Source organism: Hyla sarda, chromosome 1, assembly GCF_029499605.1.
Source record: "Hyla sarda isolate aHylSar1 chromosome 1, aHylSar1.hap1, whole genome shotgun sequence".
In the NCBI taxonomy this organism is placed as follows: domain Eukaryota; kingdom Metazoa; phylum Chordata; class Amphibia; order Anura; family Hylidae; genus Hyla; species Hyla sarda.
In genome coordinates, this window is record NC_079189.1 from 82,153,293 (window position 1) to 82,178,923 (window position 25,631).

General features: G+C 44.7%; 1 protein-coding gene across 2 annotated transcripts in view; it reads left to right on the forward strand.

Annotated features, from left to right (window-relative positions):
- Window positions 1–329: 329 nt before the first annotated feature.
- PGM2 (phosphoglucomutase 2) overlaps window positions 330–25,631 on the forward strand; it is a 78,185-nt gene continuing 52,883 nt past the window's right edge. Inside the window, exon 1 of one of the 2 annotated variants that reach the window (XM_056556515.1) lies at window positions 330–380. In XM_056556515.1, coding sequence (XP_056412490.1) covers window positions 345–380 — 36 coding nt within the window. In that variant the 5' untranslated portion in view covers window positions 330–344. Of the gene's footprint in view, window positions 381–14,053; window positions 14,223–25,631 lie in introns of those variants that run through there. The other variant, XM_056556511.1, reaches the window with a different exon arrangement.

The following is a 25,631-nucleotide window of genomic DNA, read 5'->3' on the forward strand; positions in this document are numbered from 1 at the left end:
TCCAATGGCAGATCCCCGGTCCCCGCGTGCTCAAGGTACCTGCCGCCGGTCCCCGCGTCCCCACGATACCTGCAGCCATCTTCTTCTGCTTTGTCCGGCCTTTCAGGGATGGGCAGAGTGGGGGATCTCAACTGTAACTCCCTTCCCTGCCCTGTGATTCATCAGTCAGTCCTGATCAGCCAATCACAGGGGATAAGAGGAGGTGGCACCACTGCCACCTCGCTCCTATCCTTCAGGATGGTCAGAGCTGTCATTCCTATTTTCCGGGCTATCGGGTCACCAGAGACCCGTTCAGCCTGGAATCTCCGCAAATCGTCAAATCCCCCCCCAGGCATTTGCACGGGATGTCTGCTGCCGGTCTGGTCCCCGCCGGTGTACAGGTATGCCCTTGGTCCCTAAGAGGTTAAGTAGGGGGAACCATTCACTAGCTTATCTCCATATGTCTTACGTGCCAAATATCATCAGGCCGGGCAAGCCTGATGAAAAAGCCATAATAAAACTTAGGAGCCAGGGGTAATACTGAAATCCTACCTTATCGAGTGATGACTGGCAGCGTGGAATTACTTCCATCTTTCTTTGTGTCCATTGGTGTATGTTATGTATTATATGGCACTTTTGATTTCTTCAAGACCCTGAGGCAATGTTTCCCAACCAGTGTGCCTCCAGCTGTTGCAAAACTACAACTCCCAGCATGCCCGGACAGCCAAAGGCTGCCCAGGCATGCTGGCAGTTGTAGTTTTGCAACAGCTGGAGGCACACTGGTTGGGAAACACTGCCCTTGGGTCTTAAAAAAGGGGCAAAGTGATAGTTGGGGGAGACCAGTAAGGGAATGTTATAGACGAGATGTTTCTTTAGGGCACATTTAAAATGATCTACTGTTTTGGAACTTGTTTAAGAAGCATGAAAAAGAGCTAAGATCTGCGGACTGGACAGAGGAGAACAGGAGTTGTGGGGGAACAGTGGGGGACTGGGGCTCGGTTAGTATGCCTTTTCTCTATTTCCCCATACCCCTGATACATGTTTTTTTTTTTATTTTTTTATACACTGGAATGCTCCTTTGAGCTTGCATGTAGTACATCCTATATACTGAGGGTGGCACCATGTGCATGCACTGCAGTAAATCACATGGTATTGTAATTTATATACATTATGGTCCAACAGATATTTTTCCAAGGTATTTTTTGTTTCCCTACATTTTGTTCTTTTCCTTATGTTTTGCTTTTTTTACACATGCTCAGATCTGTCAGGTTTTCCTCAGCCCAAATCCACCACATTTTCTGTGGAAACCTTAGTAAATATGTTGGGATTTTTTGAAAATGTCAGGGACATGCCCCCTTTTCGACGACCACGCCCCCTTTCCCTGATGACCATGCCCCCTTTTCAGGTATTCTCAGTTACTTATCCCCTATTCTGTGGATGGGGGATAAGTTATTTTTTGATGGAGATCTCCTTTTAAGGGAAAGTGTAGTAATACACAGCACCCATAGTCCTTGATGTTCTACCAGCTCTATGACAGTCATAGCATGGACAGTTTATTGCCTTGTTATCTGGTGTTTTGAAATGCATTTACAAAAGACAAAACAAATTCCCGAGTCTAATCTTGGGTGGTCAGACCATTAGGACAACCTGGTAATTGTAAGAAATGGGATCAGTCTCCCCGCTGAATAGAGTGGTGGACTTGCTGGCTCTTCATTCATTCTCTATGGCAGTATTTCCCAACCAGGGTGATTCTAGCTGTTGCAAAACTACAACTCCCAGCATGTCGAGACAGCCAAAGGCCCATTAAAATTACCAGGTTGTTCTAACGGTCTGACCGATCTGCAAGAAGTTTGTATGTTCTACTTATCTTCTACATATCACAGTGCAAAAAATGAGCCCTAATACATCCCTGTATACAGGAAAATAAGTATTATAGGGGTCAGACGAGGACAATTTTAAGCATGCCAATTTTCTTACAGAAAGTTATAATTTTTTTGCAAGTAGTAAAATAAAACTAAACCTATCAATTTTATAGCAAAACCGATAACAGATTTATTTAACCACTCACTGGTAATAGGAGTCATACCGGAAGATTAGAACTTAGCAAATGTTGTGCCCATTCACAAGAAAGGTTGTAGGGAGGAAGCAAGCAACTATAGGCCAGTAAGTCTGACATCAATAGTGGGGAAATTAATGAAAACCCTACTAAAAGATAGGATTGTAGAAGATCTAAAATCCCATGGTTTGAAAGATGAAAAACAACATGGATTTACTTCAGAGAGATCATGTCAACAAATCTTATTTTTTGACTGGGTGACTAAAATAATAGATGGCGGAGGGACAGATTTTAGTAAGGCTTTTGACACTGTCCCACATAGAAGACTTATCAATAAATACAGTAATTGAGTTTGGACTCCCATATTGTTGAGTGGATTAGGCAGTGGCTGAGTGATAGACAACAAAGGGTTGTAGTCAATGGACTATATTCAGAGCAAGGTCTTGTTACCAGTGGGGTACCTCAGGGATCTGTACTGGGACCAATTTTGTTTAATATCTTCATTAGTGATATTACAGAATGTCTCGATGGTAAGATATTGGTCTTTTTGCTGATTACACAAAGATATGTAACAGAGTTGATGTTCTTGGAGGGATACGCCAAATGGAAAAGGATTTAGGAAAACTAGAAGAATGGTTAGAACTCTGGCAACTGAAATTTAATGTGGATAAGTGCAAGATAATGCACCTGGGGCGTAAAACCCTCAGGCAGAATATAGATTATTTGACACAGCCCTAACCTCAGTATCTGAGGAGAGGGATTTAGAAGAAATTATTTCAGAAGACTTAAAGGTAGGAAGACAATGTAATAGAGTAGCAGGAAATGCTAGCAGAATGCTTGGATGTATAGGGAGAGGTATAAATCAGTAGAAAGAGAGAAGTGCTCATGCCGCTGTACAGAACACTGGTGAGACCTCACTTGGAGTATTGAGCACAGTACTGGAGGCCGTATCTCCAAAAGGATATTGATACTCTAGAGCAGTGTTTCCCAACCTTTTTCAGCTCGGGGCACCCTTCCGGAAAAAAAGCCACAATGCACACAAATTCCAATATCTATTTATCAGTGGGTGTGTAGTTTAAAGTGCTGTTTTATACAGCAACTCACATGAGACGTCTTCTCTGATCAGCATTGTTGGTCTGGTCCGGACCGTCCTGACCATTTCTTCCAGCCACAACTCTTCACCGTTAAACCTGCAAAACAAATCTATTAGGCTCCGCACTTTACCAGCATTAGCCTCCAGATTCCCCTTTTACAAGTGAAGAGGAATACAGGGGCGTATAGGTGTAAAGGGGTAACAGAGGGGTGTACAAGGGAGACAGGTGTGTAGAGGAGTATACGGGGGTGAAAGAGGGGTGTAGGGGGTGTAGAGGAGTGCACATGGGTGGCACAGGGGTGTAGATGAGTGTATATGGGTGACAGAGGGGTGTAGAGGAGTGTACATGGGTGACAGAGGGGTGTAGAGGAGTGCACATGGGTGACAGAGGGGTGTAGAGGAGTGTACATGGGTGACAGAAGGGTGTAGAGAAGTGTACATGGGTGACAGAGGGGTGTAGATGAGTGCACATGGGTGACAGAGGGGTGTAGAGGAGTGTACATGGGTGACAGAGGGGTGTAGAGGAGTGCACATGGGTGACAGAAAGGTGTAGAGGAGTGTACATGGGTGGCAGAGGGGTGTAGAGGAGTGTACATGGGTGGCAGAGGGGTGTAGAGGAGTGTACATGGGTGGCAGAGGGGTGTAGAGGAGTGTACATGGGTGGAAGAGGGGTGTAGAGGAGTGTACATGGGTGGAAGAGGGGTGTAGAGGAGTGTACATGGGTGACAGAAGGGTGTAGAGGAGTGTACATGGATGACAGAAGGGTGAAGAGGAGTGTACATGGGTGACAGAGGGGTGTAGAGGAGTGTACATGGGTGACAGAGGGGTGTAGAGGAGTGTACATGGATGAAAGAGGGGTGTAGAGGAGTGTACATGGATGAAAGAGGGGTGTAGAGGAGTGTACATGGGTGACAGATGAGTGTAGAGGAGTGTACATGGGTGACAGAGGGGTGTAGAGGAGTGTACATGGGTGACAGAAGGGTGTAGAGGAGTGAACATGGGTGACAGAGGGGTGTAGAGGAGTGCACATGGGTGACAGAGGGGTGTAGAGGAGTGGCAGAGGGGTATAAAGGGGTGTACATGGGTGGATGAGTGGCAGAGGGGTGTATATGGGTGACAGAGGGGTGTAGAGGAGTGTACATTGGTGACAGAGTGGTGTAGAGGAGTGCACATGGGTGACAGAGGGGTGTAGAGAAGTGTGCATGGGTGGCAGGGGGGTGTAGAGGAGTGTACATGGGTGGCAGAGGGTTGTAGAGGAGTGTACATGTGTGACAGAGGGGTGTAGAGGAGTGTACATGGGTGACAGAGGGGTGTAGAGGAGTGTACATGGGTCGCAGGGGGGTGTAGAGGAGTGTACATGGGTGGCAGAGGGATGTAGAGGAGTGTACATGGGTGACAGAGGGGTGTAGAGGAGTGTACATGGGTGGCAGAGGGTTGTAGAGGAGTGTACATGGGTGGCAGAGGGTTGTAGAGGAGTGTACATGGGTGGCAGAGGGTTGTAGAGCAGTGTACATGGGTGACAGAGGGGTGTAGAGGAGTGTACATGGGTGACAGAGGGGTGTACATGAGTGGCAGAGGGTTGTAGAAGACTGTACATGGGTGACAGAGGTGGACAGGAGTGACTCCTCCTCCTCCATGTGACTGATCACATGACTGTGACATCTTCGAAGGTCCTGTTACAGCCTCAGGCGCATGCACAGCGCACACAAACTTCCCTCCCCCTGTGGCGCCGGGGAGAGAGATTTAAAAAAAATAAAATAAATACATTTTTGACAGCAAAATCCTGCGGCACCCCAGGCAGTGCCGAACGGCGCACCATTGTGCCACAGCACCCTGGTTGGGAATCACTGCCCTAGAGAGAGTTCAGAGAAGAGCTACTAAACTAGTACATGGATTGCAGGATAAAACTTACCAGGAAAGATGAAGGGACCTTAACATGTATAACTTGGAAGAAAGAAGAGACAGAGGGGATATGATAGAGACTTTTATATACATAAACGGAATCAACACGGTAAAGGAGGAGAGCATATTTAAAAGAATAAAAACTTCCACAATAGGACATAGTTTTAAATTAGAGGGGCAAAGGTTTATGCAGTAATATCAGGAAGTATTACTTTACTGAGAGAGTAGTGGATGCATGGAATAGCCTTCCTGCAGAAGTGGTAGCTGCAAATACAGTGAAGGAGTTTAAGCATACATGGGATCAGGGACGTGCACACATAGGCTTAAAAGGGGGCTTGAGCCCTTGAGCCCTTTGATGCCCTCAGTCAAAAAGGAACTTCCGAAAAGAGGACCTTGCCGCTGCACAGCACAAGTGTTCTGTGAAAGCTCAGAGGTGGCCGACGCAGGGATATGTTTCTCACAGTAAGGCTGCGGCCATTGTAAGGTTGCTCTGCCCCCTGCACTATTGAGCCCTGGCCTAATAAATCCCTCCCTACCTTCCAGCAGCCATACGGCCGCAGTCTGGACGTGTCATCTCCAGCTCCTCAACACTGGGCCCCGCAGAGGAAGATGAAGCAGCCAGGTAGCCTGATGAGTGACGAGACAATCCCAGCTTCTAGCAGTGACCTCTGACATTGAGGCTTAACCTGTTGATTGCTTACATCAGTGGTCTCCAAACTGTGGACCTTCAGATGTTGCAAAACTACAACTCCCAGCATGCACAGGAGTTGTAGTTTGTAGTTTTGCAACATCTGGAGGTCTACAGTCCTGCTTATGTGTCATAGCAGGCATATTGATTGTCCACCAGCTTTCCCAGTAAAAGATATAACTAGGGAATTGATAACTGCTAAAATGCACAAAATGTCTGTCCCTGATAAAGCCGTAATGTCCCGCCATGGTCACCCTCCTCATTCTGGACTGGAAGCAAACATTGTCTTATGCTATTTTGTACAGGTTGTTAATGTAGTCTGTAAATATTTATAATTGCCAGCTTTCTTTCTCCTTGCATATACAGTGACCCCCGACCTACAATGGCCCTGACATACGATAATTTCAGCATACAATGGCCTCTCAGAGACCATCGCATGTTGAAGGCCGCATCAACATACGATGCTTTTGTATGTCGGGGCCATCGCATAAACGGCTATCCGGCAGCGCAGACTGCTTCAGCTGCCACCGGATAGCCGTTTACGGTGCCCCGTGTGGTCCGCTGACGATCACTTACCTGTCCTCGGGGCTCTGGCGCGTCCTCTTCGGGATCCCTGCATCGTCGGCGCTCTCCATCATCGTCATCACGTCGCAGCGCACGCCGTCCCGTCATCCAATAGGAGCGGCGTGCGTAGCGACGTGATGGCGGCGACGGAGAGCGAAGATGTCGGGGAAGCAGAGGCCTTACCGGAGCGTCGGGGACACCCAGGGGACGCGGCGACAGCGATGGAAGGCGACATCTAGGGCAGCGGTGACGAGTGGTGACACTTTTTTAACTCTTGGGGGATTCTGTTTCTATGCAGGGCACTTTTCAGTAAAAATTACAAGTTATCTTTCCACTGTAGATTTTATTTTGTTTTCATGGGCCTTTTTTGTTTACTTTTATGCATTTTTTCTGATAAATGAAATTACCAAAAATCGGTAATTATGGACTTTTGTATTTTTTTTATGTTTATGCCATTGACCATTAAAGGACATCTGCAGCGTAATTAACACTTATCCCCTATCCACAGGATAGGGGATAAGTGTTTGATCGCGGGGAGTCTGACCGCTGGGACCCCGTGATCTCCTGTACGGGCCGCGGCTATGCCGTGGCTCTCCCGTGCAGGGGGCATGCCAGCCACAGCATGACGTTGCGGCCGGCATGCCTCCTCCATACATCTCTATGGGAGAGGCGGGGAGGCAGTGTTCCTGCCTCCCCGTCTCTCCCATAGAACTGTATTGGGACGGGGAGGAGACGGGACGTGACCGTTGACCTCTAGGTCGACGCTACTCGCCTTCAGTGCTCACTATGAGTGCTAATGGTGGTCCCCCGTTAGGGAGATCGAGGGGGGTCCCAGCGGTCGGACCCCCGCGATCAAACACTTATCCCCTATATTGTAGATAGGGGATAAGTGTATATTGTGCTGCAGTTGTCCTTTAACATTATATTTTAATAATTCAGACATTTACGCACGTGGCAATACTACAAATATTTATGTTTATTTTTGTTTACATTATTATTTTTACTTTTATTCGGAAAGGGGATGATTCAAACTTATTAAGAGAGGGGCTTATTCACATTTATTACCTTTTTTTTTTTTTTACATTTTATTCACTATATTTTAGTTCCCATAGGAGACTATTACCTGGAATCTTTTGATTGCAAACACTGAACAATACTGGGCCATAGCACAGCATCGATCAACATTATCAGTGCTCCATAAGTACAGGCTGCTGAGGCTGACTGCAGGATTGTGTCCTTTTTTACTTGAGCCCCTGCCCTCTAAAATGTCTGTGCACGTCCCTGCATGGGATAAGCATAAGGCTATCCTTCATATAATGTAGGGACAGGGACTATTGATAGGATTCAGACTATTGGGCAGACTAGATGGGCCAAATGGTTCTAAGTTGGGTATCATTGAAATCACATTGACCAGCAGAATAAAGATAAACTTAAAGTGCACTGAATGAAAGCTTAAAGGAGTACTCCGGCGCGCACTTTTCTCCTTTTATCCCGTCCGGGCTGAAAAATAAAAGAAAACACACTTTCTCTTACCTGCCAACGAGCCCCCGAAGCTCCGGTACAGGTGTTCGGTCCCTGGGCTGTATTCTTCTTACTTCCTGTTGGCCCGGCACGTCACACGGAGCTTCAGCCTATCACCGGCCGCAGCGATGTCCCGCCTCGGCCAGTGATAGGCTGAAGCTCTGTGTGACGTGCTGGGCTAACAGGAAGTAAGAAGAATACAGCCCGGGGACGAAAACCTGTACCGGAGTGTACCGGAGTGTACCGGAGCTCGGGGGCTCGTTGGCAGGTAAGAGAAAGTGTGTTTTCTTTTATTTTGCAGCCCGGACGGGATAAATGGAAAAAAGTGCGCGCCGGAGTACTCCTTTAATCCCCTTATTAATTTTTTTTCCTAGCAAAATTGCATTCCTGGACGTCCTACGGCAGCACAGAATGGGTTAAGTTCGTCCTCCCGAACTTGTCAGAAGAGGTAATTAGCATAAAAAAATTAACAAATTAGCGTAATTAGCCCAATTAACAGACCCCTCCCTCTAGGTATAAATGGACAAACCCACAAACAGACCATAGAGTTTTTTTCTTCTGATCTCAGAAGGGGTATTAGGGGTTTTTTTTCCCTCCTGTATTTATATATACTATTGTTTCTTTTTTTACAGGTTATTGGCCTGGATTATGCGGGTAAGCTGTGAAGCACTCCGCTTTTCTCGCTATGTTAAGGTGACTGTGAAGTCCCGTTCGCATGAAGATGTGTACTTTGAGCCTAGCAGGTACTGTGAAGTACTTAGCTTACCATGCGGTGCCTGCCCGGTCTGGTGTGCTCTGGGCTCGGCGTGTTTGCTTCCGAGTCAACGCAGCTCCGGTCTCCGGAGCGCTTAGAGGTCCGCGATCCAAGGGGCGTTCCCGCGTGCAGTGAGTCGCGATTCGCGGGAGTCCGGAAATGAGCTGCGCGTCACGGGGAGTGGGCGGGACGCCTGCGTTTCCCGCCATGTGAGGCTTATAAACTTGCTCCTTGTCATCCCTGCTGCCGTAGACACTGTGCTTGGGGCAGCAGGGCTCTGGAGATTAAAAGTAAGTTTTTTTGTTTGCTTCTGGGTATGCATGGTTTACTGTGAAGTTTCCCACACTGCCAATATGTATATATAGTAGTTGATTGGTTAGCATACTGTGGATATGCATCTATTAGGTTACTGTGAAGTACCTTCCCGTTTAATTACTGTCACTACTATCTTGGTTGTTTATGCTGTGGTCTGGTCATACAGTTCAGAATTGCTTTACTATTGACCCCCCTTTTTGTCTACAGATGTCGGACGAGGCACCTAGGGGTAAAAGGTCCAGCAAGGCAAAACACAGGCTATGTGAATCATGTTCCCAGCCTCTAGCAGATGATGCAGAAGGGGATGTGTGCGGCAGATGTTCACTACAGCAACCAGTGGAAGATGATAGGTTTGGAGATGAGGCTTCCTCCTTCTTTGAGTGGTTTAAAAAACGGATATCCACTATACTACCGGGAGAGAGTCCCTCAGCAAAAAGGCGTAAGATACAACACAGAGCTGTCTCTCCTGCAGACTCTGAGGCATCTGAATCAAGGTCCTCTGTAGAGTCACAAGACTCTCCGGAGGATTACTATATCTTTCACAAGGATGACATGCATTCCCTAATAAAATCGGTGAAACACGTATTAGAGACTGATCGTTCCACAGAGGGGAGAATTCCCAGGGAAAGTCTTTATTACTTTCCTGTCTCCAAGGACAGGGTGTTACCCTCTCATCCTGCCATCACCAAGTGGTTCACGGCCAACTGGGATAAGCCGGAGAAAAGAGTAGATGTTGGATCCCGTTTTAGGGCGGTATACAAGCTGTCATCCGAGGCTACCTCCTCATGGTTCAATCCTCCTAAGGTGGATTTGCCTGTAGCCAAGCTAGTCAAGAAGTCATACTTTCCTTCCGAGGAATCTTCTGTTCTAGCTAATCCTATGGATAGAAAAGCAGAGTCTCTGTCTAAAAAAGCTTTTTCTACTGCTGCAGCAGTATCCAAGGTAGCGATGTCCTCTGTTCCGGTGGCCAGAGCGCTCCGAATATGGATAAGTCAATTATCCAGAGATCTTATGGATGGAGTCCCTAGGGACGACATCATCAGGAAAATTCCTGTCATGAAGTCTGCGGCAGAGTTCCTGTGCGATGCTCCACTGGACACACTGCGTCTATCAGCCCAAAATATGGCTGAATCAAACTCTATAAGGAGAGCCCTTTGGATCAAGCAATGGGGAAAGGGGGACGTAGCAGCCAAGAATAACCTCTGCTCCTTACCTTTTTCCCCAGAATCTCTCTTTGGGCCAAGCCTAAAGAGTATCCTCAAAGACATGAATGATGACAACGATGCCTTCCCAGGAACATCCAAAAGGGATGCATCTAAAGGCCGTCCAAAATGGCGGAGGTCTCCCAAATTCTAAAGGAGGAATTTTCAGCCAGGCCAGTATAATAGGCCTAGGTTTGGTAGGCAGAGGAGAGGCGCAAACTCTAGCTCTGCCTCTAAGAGCAAACCTCCAGAAAAAAGGAAGCCCTTATGACGCCACCTTAACATCCCCCAAGGTTGGAGGAAGGTTAGAAAAATTTTTTCAAGTGTGGGCTCATACGACACAGGACAAGTGGGTTCTTTCAGTGATTCAGAAAGGCTACAAACTCGAGCTTCTTTACTCCCCTCCGGGGAGATTTCTTCTCAACACAAAGCAGGACCAGAATGTGATTTCTCTGGTCAAGAGTTTTCTGGAGAAGAACGCAGTGGAATGGGTACCACATCAGGAGCGGTTCACCGGGATTTATTCAAGGATTTTCGCAGTACCGAAGTCCAGCGGGAAGTGGAGATTAGTTGTGGATCTCACGTACCTGAACAAGTTCATGATCAAGAAACACTTCAAAATGGAAACTATAAGATCAGTACTTCCTTTGGTGAACCAGGGAGACTTCATGGCGACTCTGGATTTGTCAGACGCCTATCTACATGTTCCCATCCATCCGGCATACAGAAAATTTCTCAGATTCACATTAATGGTAGACAACACAACATGGCATCTACAATTCAAGTGTCTTCCCTTCGGGCTGAGCTCAGCACCGAGGGTGTTTACGAAGCTAGTGGTGGTTCTTTCGGCGGCATTACGCCTCCAAGGAATCACGGTGGTGCCGTACCTGGACGACTGGTGGGTGAGAGCTGGGTCCAGCCTAGATTTGTCCCATCACATGAAGGAAATAATTTATTTTCTCCAAAATCATGGCTTCCTAGTCAACCTGGAAAAGTCTCAGTTGATTCCATCACAGCAGATTCTTTTTTTAGGGTTCATAGTAGATTCCCTAGCGATGAAAATCTCCATTTCCCGGGAGAGGGAAACGAAGTTGAGGAATCAGATAAAATTCCTGATAAGATCCAAGAAGGTATCTATTCGTCAAGCAATGAGAGTCCTGGGCAGCCTTACATCAACGATAGATGCGGTCCCCTGGGCAAAGGCCCATATGCGCAGTCTGCAGACAAGGGTTCTCTCATGCTGGAACAGATCAAAGACAGATTTGGAAAGCTGTGTCTCGATTCCTTCAATTCTCCGCAGGGAACTTCGTTGGTGGCTCATGCGGAACAGGTTCTCTCAAGGAAAATCGTTACTACCATCGCAACAAATTGTCATCACGACCGATGCTTCAGCTCGTGGATGGGGAGCCTGCATTGGCAATCGCTGGACCCAAGGCCTTTGGTCCCAGGAAGAAGATTCGCTGTCCTCAAACATGAAGGAGCTGCAAGCAGTGCGTTTAGCACTGCTTCACTTCACCCCTGTTTTGCTTCACCAGGATGTCCTAGTCAGGTCAGACAATCTGCCTACAGTTTTTTATCTGAACAAACAGGGGGGAACCAGGTCTCAATCCCTGATGTCCGAGTGTGCCAGGATCTTCAGATGGGCGGAATGCAGCGTCAACAGTCTTGTGGCAGTACACCTACAAGGTATCCTGAATGTCAAAGCGGATCTTCTCAGTCGGAGATCCCTTCATCCAGGCGAATGGGAATTGAGCATGGAGATCTTCAACCAATTAGAAGAGCGGTTCGGTACCCCGGAGATAGATGTATTCGCGACAAGGAGGAATGCCAAGCTGCAGAAGTTCTGCTCTCTCTCTTGTCTGGACCACCCATATCATCTGGACGGTCTGTCATTATCCTGGGAGGGGAGGTTCCTGTATCTGTTTCCTCCTCCTGCTCTAATCCAGAGGACCCTACTGAAGGTCAAAAAGGAGAACCCTCGAGCGATCCTGATCCTCCCTTATTGGCCCAGGAGGGCTTGGTTCTCCCTAGCCATGGAAGTATCTCACAATCGTTTCTGGCATCTGCCCAAGACAAGGGATCTTCTATCCCAGCAGGGGATTTGCCATCAGGAGCTCAACTCCCTGCATCTGACTGCTTGGGAGGTGAATTGAACCTGCTTAGGTCCAAAGGGCTATCTAGTGAGGTCTTATCTACTTTGGACAAATCAAGCAAAACAGGTACAAGAAAGTGTTACTCCAGAGTATGGAGTCTCTTCAAGTCCAAGTTTCCTGGAGATAATCCGTCAATTATTGATATTCTGAACTTTCTTCAGCTCGGACTCAGTAAGGGTCTCAAGCAGTCCACTCTGAAAGTCCAATTTGCCGCTATAAATTTTTTTCTAGCAGGAAGATTTACTGGAAACCCGTTGGTCAAAAGATTCTTCAAAGGGGTAAATAATATTTGCCCGAAAGTCAGCAAGCCTATACCGTCTTGGGATCTTTCCAGAGTCTTGAAGTGCCTCACATCAGACCCCTTTGAACCCATTCAATCCATTGATATAAAGTTTCTCACGTGGAAAACTTGTTTTTTAGTGGCTATCGCTTCAGCACGCAGGGTCAGTGAGATTCAGGCACTCTCTTGCCGTGAGCCATATCTAAGAGATCTTGGGGATGCCTTAGTACTTCGTACTCTTCCCGGGTTTATCCCGAAAGTCCATTCTGTGCATAACCTTCAACAGGAAATTATTCTACCGGCTCTAGCTGAACATCAAGAAATCTCCAAGTTAGATGTCAGACGTACAGTGTTAGAATATATTGCTAGAACAGCATCATTCAGGTGCTCGGAACATTTGTTTGTGCAGTTCGGAGCCAAATCTAAAGGCTCCAAGGCAGCCAAATCCACTATTGCCAACTGGATTAAGAAGACTATCAGTTTTTCCTTCCAAAAGCAAGGCCTGGAGCCTCCAAGGGATCTAAAAGCCCATTCTACCAGGGCAACCTCGGCATCTTGGGCTGAAGCTTCTCAGGTATCACTTCAGGAGATCTGTAGAGCGGCTACGTGGGCAACGCCAACCACATTCATTCAACACTACCGTCTGGACGTCTCCAGTAGCTCAGCCCTAGGCAAGGCAGTGTTGGAAGAAGCGTTTAAGAAGTAATGCCCTCCCTTTATTATTTTCTGCTACTTAAATCCCATTCTGTGCTGCCGTAGGACGTCCAGGAATGAATTAAATTTTGCTTACCTGAAAATTTCAATTCCTGGAGTCCGTAGGCAGCACAGGGATCCCACCCTAATTAAATATTGCTTTATAACTACTCTATGGCCTGTGTGTGGGTTTGTCCATTTATACCTAGAGGGAGGGGTCTGTTAATTGGGCTAATTACGCTAATTTGTTAATTTTTTTATGCTAATTACCTCTTCTGACAAGTTCGGGAGGACGAACTTAACCCATTCTGTGCTGCCTACGGACTCCAGGAATTGAAATTTTCAGGTAAGCAAAATTTAATTCATTTTTTTTTCCTATTTTTGTCCCACAATTTCTTTTCTTTGGCTTTGCGTTAGATTTTGTGGAAAAATAAGTGATATCATCACAAAGTACAATTGGTGGCGCATATAACAAGCCTTCAAATGAGTCTGTAGGTGGAAAATGTTAAGCGTTATGGCTATTGAAAGGAGGAAAAAACAAAGAAGCTGAATTTAAGGGGTTAACTCAGATCTTTGTGGGAGAGTTATCAAAACCTGGATGAGGCAGTTGCCCATAGCAACCAACCAGATCGTTTCTTTCCTTTCTAAATAGGCTTCTGAAAAATGAAAGAAGCGATCTGATTGGTCGCTTTGGGCATCTGCACCCCTCTTTCTCTAGGCAGATTTTAATACATCTCCGTCTTTATTCCCATCCTCTTCCCCTTTAAGAAGCTTTATTATACAGTAACACTTCCTAGTAGACACACACGCTCTGCATACAGTCTACAGCCACGCCCACTACTAAACGACACGTGACAGTCACATGACGCTGTGACGTCGCTGTCCCGGAAGTACTGTTTCTATTAATGAATAGTGCCCGGCAAGTAAGACGTGACAGTATCGCTGACATGGCCGGGAAGGGAGACAGCTCCGGGGGGGATGCGCTGGACAGAGCCGCCAGGACATGGCTGACATGGGATAAGGTGAGGAGCCCAATGAATGTCACCTCTGCGGGGCACATTATTCACTTTCCAATTCCTGCTGTTGTAAAACTACAACTCCCAGCATGCCCTGACAGCCTTCGGCTGTCAGGGCATGCTGGGAGTTGTAGTTTTGCATCTGTTGGGGATGCCTATGTATCTGTATCAGACACTTGTATGTACATTATGATGCAATGCAGAGATATATCCCAGGATGTCACCACACCTTTTCCTTGCAATATATATTATAGTTCTTGTCCAGGATCAGAAAATGTGGGGTCCTCTGTTTTTGATTTTTCCTGACACAGCGCCACTCTTGTTTGTAGGCTGCGTCTGGTATTGCAGTTTAGCTATATTGACTTTTGTTGAGAATGAGCTACAGTACTAAACGAGACCTGCAGACAAGAGTGGCGCAGTTTCTTGGCAGCAAAAAAAAAAAAACACACACACCTGGTTTTTAATTCTGTAAAATGCAATGGAAGCAGAAGTTAATGCTAGTAATTAGAGATGAGTGAACTTACAGTAAATTCGATTCGTCACGAACTTCTCGGCTCTGCAGTTGATGACTTTTCCTGCATAAGTTAGTTCAGCTTTCAGGTGCTCCCCTGGGCTGGAAAAGGTGGATACAGTCCTAGGAGAATCTTTCCTAGGAATGTATCCACCTTTTCCAGCCCACCGGAGCACCTGAAGGCTGAACTAATTTATGCAGGAAAAGCCATCAACTGCCGAGCCGTGAAGTTCGTGACGAATTGAATTTACTGTAAATTCGCTCATCTCTAGTTATAACCCATTAAGGACGTAGAGATTTTTTATTTTTGCGTTTTCCGTTTTTTTCCTCCTTACAAAAAAAAAAATATTTTGCGGGGCGAAATAAACAATAAAATAAAATATATAAATATATGCGCAGTTTAGCAACTTTAGATAGGGTTTGTTAATATGAAATGCACTTTCCAGTTAAAATGATGTTATCTTTATTTTGGCTTATACAGTTACGATACCCAATTTATGTAGGTTTTGTTTTATTTCAATACTTATTAATACTAAATACATATGTTTACATTTCTGTATAATAACTTTTTTGTCCCGTATACGGTGCTAATTCTTTGTACTGTGATTTGTAGTTTTTGTTTTTTGTTTAGGTGGGATTTTTTCACATTTTATTTTTGTCTGACATATAAAGTGGTCAGAAATCTGCAATTTTGGCTTTTTCTTTTCTTTTTTTTTTTTTTTTTTTTTTACATACACCAAGATGTACATTTATGTCCTGTACATAAAGCGTGTGCAGGAGGCAGGGACCCACAGTTAGTGTTAGACATTAGCGATCCTGCTGATGTCTGCCATTAACCATTTCAATACTAATCACAGTACCTAAAGCAGCTGGGGTATCTGTTCAGACACAATGGACTAGAGTGAGATTGCGGGGGTCCGATAAGTCGGAGGGCTGCCGGAGCTCCACTCACCAGCTTCCGGTTGACTCCAGCGATCTTCCGTTATTGTCTGCCTTCTGGCAGACCATAGACATAGATTGCCGATAGCACTGATCAGTGATCAGCCTTGTGCACGGTGCAGCAGAGTCCCATTGAAAACAATGAGAGTCTGCTGCAAAAGATTTCGAGTGTAATTTTAATGGGGGGGGGGGGGAACCTCAACACAAGATTTTTTTTTCCCTTCTATTGAAATCAATGGTACAAATCCACAACAGCTGCAGCAAATCAAAATGAGGAAGATTCATCAAAACCTGTATAGAGGAAGAGTAGTGCAGTTGCCCATAGCAACCATTCCGATTGCTTGTTTAATTTTTAAAGAGGCCTGTGGGTAAAAAAAAAATTTGATCTCCCCCTATTTGTGTCAAATTGAGCACAATGCGGTATAAATATTTGGTGGTATTATTATTGTGTATTGGGCACTACAGACTATTTAGTACAGAATAATAGTCTGCTCCAGGTGACGCCATGCTGGATTGTACACTCAGCGGATGGAACATTAACTATTTAGTACAGAATAATAGTGTGCTCCAGGTGACGCCATGCTGGATTGTACACTCAGCGGATGGAACATTAACTATTTAGTACAGAATAATAGTGTGCTCCAGGTGACACCATGCTGGATTGTACACTCAGCGGATGGGACATTAACTATTTAGTACAGAATAATAGTCTGCTCCAGGTGACACCATGCTGGATTGTACACTCAGCGGATGGAATACTAACTATTTAGTACAGAATAATAGTGTGCTCCAGGTGACACCATGCTGGATTGTACACTCAGCGGATGGAGCATTAACTATTTAGTACAGAATAATAGTGTGCTCCAGGTGACACCATGCTGGATTGTACACTCAGCGGATGGAACATTAACTATTTAGTACAGAATAATAGTGTGCTCCAGGTGACACCATGCTGGATTGTACACTCAGCGGATGGAATACTAACTATTTAGTACAGAATAATAGTGTGCTCCAGGTGACACCATGCTGGATTGTACACTCAGCGGATGGAGCATTAACTATTTAGTACAGAATAATAGTGTGCTCCAGGTGACACCATGCTGGATTGTACACTCAGCGGATGGAACATTAACTATTTAGTACAGAATAATAGTGTGCTCCAGGTGACACCATGCTGGATTGTACACTCAGCGGATGGAACATTAACTATTTAGTACAGAATAATAGTGTGCTCCAGGTGACACCATGCTGGATTGTACACTCAGCGGATGGAATACTAACTATTTAGTACAGAATAATAGTCTGCTCCAGGTGACACCATGCTGGATTGTACACTCAGCGGATGGAACATTAACTATTTAGTACAGAATAATAGTGTGCTCCAGGTGACACCATGCTGGATTGTACACTCAGCGGATGGAACATTAACTATTTAGTACAGAATAATAGTGTGCTCCAGGTGACACCATGCTGGATTGTACACTCAGCGGATGGAATACTAACTATTTAGTACAGAATAATAGTCTGCTCCAGGTGACACCATGCTGGATTGTACACTCAGCGGATGGAACATTAACTATTTAGTACAGAATAATAGTGTGCTCCAGGTGACGCCATGCTGGATTGTACACTCAGCGGATGGAACATTAACTATTTAGTACAGAATAATAGTGTGCTCCAGGTGACGCCATGCTGGATTGTACACTCAGCGGATGGAACATTAACTATTTAGTACAGAATAATAGTGTGCTCCAGGTGACACCATGCTGGATTGTACACTCAGCGGATGGAACATTAACTATTTAGTACAGAATAATAGTGTGCTCCAGGTGACACCATGCTGGATTGTACACTCAGCGGATGGAACATTAACTATTTAGTACAGAATAATAGTGTGCTCCAGGTGACACCATGCTGGATTGTACACTCAGCGGATGGAATACTAACTATTTAGTACAGAATAATAGTGTGCTCCAGGTGACACCATGCTGGATTGTACACTCAGCGGATGGAGCATTAACTATTTAGTACAGAATAATAGTGTGCTCCAGGTGACACCATGCTGGATTGTACACTCAGCGGATGGAACATTAACTATTTAGTACAGAATAATAGTCTGCTCCAGGTGACACCATGCTGGATTGTACACTCAGCGGATGGAATACTAACTATTTAGTACAGAATAATAGTCTGCTCCAGGTGACACCATGCTGGATTGTACACTCAGCGGATGGAACATTAACTATTTAGTACAGAATAATAGTCTGCTCCAGGTGACACCATGCTGGATTGTACACTCAGCGGATGGAACATTAACTATTTAGTACAGAATAATAGTGTGCTCCAGGTGACACCATGCTGGATTGTACACTCAGCGGATGGAGCATTAACTATTTAGTACAGAATAATAGTGTGCTCCAGGTGACACCATGCTGGATTGTACACTCAGCGGATGGAACATTAACTATTTAGTACAGAATAATAGTGTGCTCCAGGTGACACCATGCTGGATTGTACACTCAGCGGATGGGACATTAACTATTTAGTACAGAATAATAGTCTGCTCCAGGTGACACCATGCTGGATTGTACACTCAGCGGATGGGACATTAACTATTTAGTACAGAATAATAGTGTGCTCCAGGTGACACCATGCTGGATTGTACACTCAGCGGATGGAACATTAACTAGTACAGAATAATAGTGTGCTCCAGGTGACACCATGCTGGATTGTACACTCAGCGGATGGAACATTAACTATTTAGTACAGAATAATAGTGTGCTCCAGGTGACACCATGCTGGATTGTACACTCAGCGGATGGAATACTAACTATTTAGTACAGAATAATAGTGTGCTCCAGGTGACACCATGCTGGATTGTACACTCAGCGGATGGAGCATTAACTATTTAGTACAGAATAATAGTGTGCTCCAGGTGACACCATGCTGGATTGTACACTCAGCGGATGGAGCATTAACTATTTAGTACAGAATAATAGTGTGCTCCAGGTGACACCATGCTGGATTGTACACTCAGCGGATGGAATACTAACTATTTAGTACAGAATAATAGTGTGCTCCAGGTGACACCATGCTGGATTGTACACTCAGCGGATGGAGCATTAACTATTTAGTACAGAATAATAGTCTGCTCCAGGTGACGCCATGCTGGATTGTACACTCAGCAGATGGAACATTAACTATTTAGTACAGAATAATAGTGTGCTCCAGGTGACACCATGCTGGATTGTACACTCAGCGGATGGAACATTAACTATTTAGTACAGAATAATAGTCTGCTCCAGGTGACACCATGCTGGATTGTACACTCAGCGGATGGAACATTAACTATTTAGTACAGAATAATAGTCTGCTCCAGGTGACGCCATGCTGGATTGTACACTCAGCGGATGGAATATTAACTATTTAGTACAGAATAATAGTGTGCTCCAGGTGACACCATGCTGGATTGTACACTCAACAGATGGAACATTAACTATTTAGTACAGAATAATAGTGTGCTCCAGGTGACGCCATGCTGGATTGTACACTCAACAGATGGAACATTAACTATTTAGTACAGAATAATAGTGTGCTCCAGGTGACACCATGCTGGATTGTACACTCAGCGGATGGAGCATTAACTATTTAGTACAGAATAATAGTGTGCTCCAGGTGACACCATGCTGGATTGTACACTCAGCGGATGGAACATTAACTATTTAGTACAGAATAATAGTGTGCTCCAGGTGACACCATGCTGGATTGTACACTCAGCGGATGGGACATTAACTATTTAGTACAGAATAATAGTGTGCTCCAGGTGACACCATGCTGGATTGTACACTCAGCGGATGGAACATTAACTATTTAGTACAGAATAATAGTGTGCTCCAGGTGACACCATGCTGGATTGTACACTCAGCGGATGGGACATTAACTATTTAGTACAGAATAATAGTGTGCTCCAGGTGACACCATGCTGGATTGTACACTCAGCGGATGGAACATTAACTAGTACAGAATAATAGTGTGCTCCAGGTGACACCATGCTGGATTGTACACTCAGCGGATGGAACATTAACTATTTAGTACAGAATAATAGTGTGCTCCAGGTGACACCATGCTGGATTGTACACTCAGCGGATGGAATACTAACTATTTAGTACAGAATAATAGTGTGCTCCAGGTGACACCATGCTGGATTGTACACTCAGCGGATGGAGCATTAACTATTTAGTACAGAATAATAGTGTGCTCCAGGTGACACCATGCTGGATTGTACACTCAGCGGATGGAATACTAACTATTTAGTACAGAATAATAGTGTGCTCCAGGTGACACCATGCTGGATTGTACACTCAGCGGATGGAGCATTAACTATTTAGTACAGAATAATAGTCTGCTCCAGGTGACGCCATGCTGGATTGTACACTCAGCAGATGGAACATTAACTATTTAGTACAGAATAATAGTGTGCTCCAGGTGACACCATGCTGGATTGTACACTCAGCGGATGGAGCATTAACTATTTAGTACAGAATAATAGTCTGCTCCAGGTGACACCATGCTGGATTGTACACTCAGCGGATGGAGCATTAACTATTTAGTACAGAATAATAGTCTGCTCCAGGTGACACCATGCTGGATTGTACACTCAGCGGATGGAACATTAACTATTTAGTACAGAATAATAGTCTGCTCCAGGTGACACCATGCTGGATTGTACACTCAGCGGATGGAACATTAACTATTTAGTACAGAATAATAGTGTGCTCCAGGTGACGCCATGCTGGATTGTACACTCAGCGGATGGAACATTAACTATTTAGTACAGAATAATAGTGTGCTCCAGGTGACACCATGCTGGATTGTACACTCAGCGGATGGAGAAATAACTATTCAGTACAGAATAATAGTGTGCTCCAGGTGACACCATGCTGGATTGTACACTCAGCGGATGGAACATTAACTATTTAGTACAGAATAATAGTCTGCTCCAGGTGACACCATGCTGGATTGTACACTCAGCGGATGGAACATTAACTATTTAGTACAGAATAATAGTCTGCTCCAGGTGACGCCATGCTGGATTGTACACTCAGCGGATGGAATATTAACTATTTAGTACAGAATAATAGTGTGCTCCAGGTGACGCCATGCTGGATTGTACACTCAACAGATGGAACATTAACTATTTAGTACAGAATAATAGTGTGCTCCAGGTGACACCATGCTGGATTGTACACTCAGCGGATGGAGCATTAACTATTTAGTACAGAATAATAGTGTGCTCCAGGTGACACCATGCTGGATTGTACACTCAGCGGATGGAACATTAACTATTTAGTACAGAATAATAGTGTGCTCCAGGTGACACCATGCTGGATTGTACACTCAGCGGATGGGACATTAACTATTTAGTACAGAATAATAGTGTGCTCCAGGTGACACCATGCTGGATTGTACACTCAGCGGATGGGACATTAACTATTTAGTACAGAATAATAGTGTGCTCCAGGTGACACCATGCTGGATTGTACACTCAGCGGATGGAACATTAACTAGTACAGAATAATAGTGTGCTCCAGGTGACACCATGCTGGATTGTACACTCAGCGGATGGGGAATTAACTATTTAGTACAGAATAATAGTGTGCTCCAGGTGACACCATGCTGGATTGTACACTCAGCGGATGGAGCATTAACTATTTAGTACAGAATAATAGTGTGCTCCAGGTGACGCCATGCTGGATTGTACACTCAGCGGATGGAACATTAACTATTTAGTACAGAATAATAGTGTGCTCCAGGTGACGCCATGCTGGATTGTACACTCAGCGGATGGAATACTAACTATTTAGTACAGAATAATAGTCTGCTCCAGGTGACACCATGCTGGATTGTACACTCAGCGGATGGAACATTAACTATTTAGTACAGAATAATAGTCTGCTCCAGGTGACACCATGCTGGATTGTACACTCAGCGGATGGAATACTAACTATTTAGTACAGAATAATAGTGTGCTCCAGGTGACACCATGCTGGATTGTACACTCAGCGGATGGAGCATTAACTATTTAGTACAGAATAATAGTGTACTCCAGGTGACACCATGCTGGATTGTACACTCAGCGGATGGAATACTAACTATTTAGTACAGAATAATAGTGTGCTCCAGGTGACACCATGCTGGATTGTACACTCAGCGGATGGAATACTAACTATTTAGTACAGAATAATAGTGTGCTCCAGGTGACACCATGCTGGATTGTACACTCAGCGGATGGAACATTAACTATTTAGTACAGAATAATAGTCTGCTCCAGGTGACACCATGCTGGATTGTACACTCAGCGGATGGAACATTAACTATTTAGTACAGAATAATAGTGTGCTCCAGGTGACACCATGCTGGATTGTACACTCAGCGGATGGAACATTAACTATTTAGTACAGAATAATAGTGTGCTCCAGGTGACACCATGCTGGATTGTACACTCAGCGGATGGAATACTAACTATTTAGTACAGAATAATAGTGTGCTCCAGGTGACACCATGCTGGATTGTACACTCAGCGGATGGAGCATTAACTATTTAGTACAGAATAATAGTGTGCTCCAGGTGACACCATGCTGGATTGTACACTCAGCGGATGGAACATTAACTAGTACAGAATAATAGTGTGCTCCAGGTGACACCATGCTGGATTGTACACTCAGCGGATGGAACATTAACTATTTAGTACAGAATAATAGTGTGCTCCAGGTGACACCATGCTGGATTGTACACTCAGTGGATGGAACATTAACTAGTACAGAATAATAGTGTGCTCCAGGTGACACCATGCTGGATTGTACACTCAGCGGATGGAACATTAACTATTTAGTACAGAATAATAGTGTGCTCCAGGTGACGCCATGCTGGATTGTACACTCAGCGGATGGAACATTAACTATTTAGTACAGAATAATAGTGTGCTCCAGGTGACACCATGCTGGATTGTACACTCAGCGGATGGAACATTAACTATTTAGTACAGAATAATAGTGTACTCCAGGTGACACCATGCTGGATTGAACACTCAGCGGATGGAACATTAACTATTTAGTACAGAATAATAGTCTGCTCCAGGTGACACCATGCTGGATTGTACACTCAGCGGATGGAATACTAACTATTCAGTACAGAATAATAGTGTGCTCCAGGTGACGCCATGCTGGATTGTACACTCAGCGGATGGAACATTAACTATTTAGTACAGAATAATAGTGTGCTCCAGGTGACACCATGCTGGATTGTACACTCAGCGGATGGAACATTAACTATTTAGTACAGAATAATAGTGTGCTCCAAGTGACACCATGCTGGATTGTACACTCAGCGGATGGAACATTAACTATTTAGTACAGAATAATAGTCTGCTCCAGGTGACACCATGCTGGATTGTACACTCAGCGGATGGAATACTAACTATTCAGTACAGAATAATAGTCTGCTCCAGGTGACACCATGCTGGATTGTACACTCAGCGGATGGAATACTAACTATTTAGTACAGAATAATAGTCTGCTCCAGGTGACACCATGCTGGATTGTACACTCAGCGGATGGAACATTAACTATTTAGTACAGAATAATAGTCTGCTCCAGGTGACGCCATGCTGGATTGTACACTCAGCGGATGGAATATTAACTATTTAGTACAGAATAATAGTGTGCTCCAGGTGACGCCATGCTGGATTGTACACTCAACAGATGGAACATTAACTATTTAGTACAGAATAATAGTGTGCTCCAGGTGACACCATGCTGGATTGTACACTCAGCGGATGGAGCATTAACTATTTAGTACAGAATAATAGTGTGCTCCAGGTGACACCATGCTGGATTGTACACTCAGCGGATGGAACATTAACTATTTAGTACAGAATAATAGTGTGCTCCAGGTGACACCATGCTGGATTGTACACTCAGCGGATGGGACATTAACTATTTAGTACAGAATAATAGTGTGCTCCAGGTGACACCATGCTGGATTGTACACTCAGCGGATGGAACATTAACTAGTACAGAATAATAGTGTGCTCCAGGTGACACCATGCTGGATTGTACACTCAGCGGATGGAACATTAACTATTTAGTACAGAATAATAGTGTGCTCCAGGTGACACCATGCTGGATTGTACACTCAGCGGATGGAATACTAACTATTTAGTACAGAATAATAGTGTGCTCCAGGTGACACCATGCTGGATTGTACACTCAGCGGATGGAGCATTAACTATTTAGTACAGAATAATAGTGTGCTCCAGGTGACGCCATGCTGGATTGTACACTCAGCAGATGGAACATTAACTATTTAGTACAGAATAATAGTGTGCTCCAGGTGACACCATGCTGGATTGTACACTCAGCGGATGGAGCATTAACTATTTAGTACAGAATAATAGTGTGCTCCAGGTGACACCATGCTGGATTGTACACTCAGCGGATGGGACATTAACTATTTAGTACAGAATAATAGTGTGCTCCAGGTGACGCCATGCTGGATTGTACACTCAGCGGATGGAGCATTAACTATTTAGTACAGAATAATAGTCTGCTCCAGGTGACACCATGCTGGATTGTACACTCAGCGGATGGAACATTAACTATTTAGTACAGAATAATAGTCTGCTCCAGGTGACACCATGCTGGATTGTACACTCAGCGGATGGAGCATTAACTATTTAGTACAGAATAATAGTGTGCTCCAGGTGACGCCATGCTGGATTGTACACTCAGCGGATGGAATACTAACTATTTAGTACAGAATAATAGTCTGCTCCAGGTGACGCCATGCTGGATTGTACACTCAGCGGATGGAACATTAACTATTTAGTATAGAATAATAGTGTGCTCCAGGTGACACCATGCTGGATTGTACACTCAGCGGATGGAACATTAACTATTTAGTACAGAATAATAGTCTGCTCCAGGTGACACCATGCTGGATTGTACACTCAACAGATGGAACATTAACTATTTAGTACAGAATAATAGTCTGCTCCAGGTGACGCCATGCTGGATTGTACACTCAGCGGATGGAATATTAACTATTTAGTACAGAATAATAGTGTGCTCCAGGTGACGCCATGCTGGATTGTACACTCAACAGATGGAACATTAACTATTTAGTACAGAATAATAGTGTGCTCCAGGTGACACCATGCTGGATTGTACACTCAGCGGATGGAGCATTAACTATTTAGTACAGAATAATAGTCTGCTCCAGGTGACACCATGCTGGATTGTACACTCAACAGATGGAACATTAACTATTTAGTACAGAATAATAGTCTGCTCCAGGTGACGCCATGCTGGATTGTACACTCAGCGGATGGAATATTAACTATTTAGTACAGAATAATAGTGTGCTCCAGGTGACACCATGCTGGATTGTACACTCAGCGGATGGAATACTAACTATTTAGTACAGAATAATAGTCTGCTCCAGGTGACGCCATGCTGGATTGTACACTCAGCGGATGGGACATTAACTATTTAGTACAGAATAATAGTGTGCTCCAGGTGACACCATGCTGGATTGTACACTCAGCGGATGGAACATTAACTATTTAGTACAGAATAATAGTGTGCTCCAGGTGACACCATGCTGGATTGTACACTCAGCGGATGGGACATTAACTATTTAGTACAGAATAATAGTGTGCTCCAGGTGACACCATGCTGGATTGTACACTCAGCGGATGGAACATTAACTAGTACAGAATAATAGTGTGCTCCAGGTGACACCATGCTGGATTGTACACTCAGCGGATGGAGCATTAACTATTTAGTACAGAATAATAGTGTGCTCCAGGTGACACCATGCTGGATTGTACACTCAGCGGATGGAATACTAACTATTTAGTACAGAATAATAGTGTGCTCCAGGTGACACCATGCTGGATTGTACAC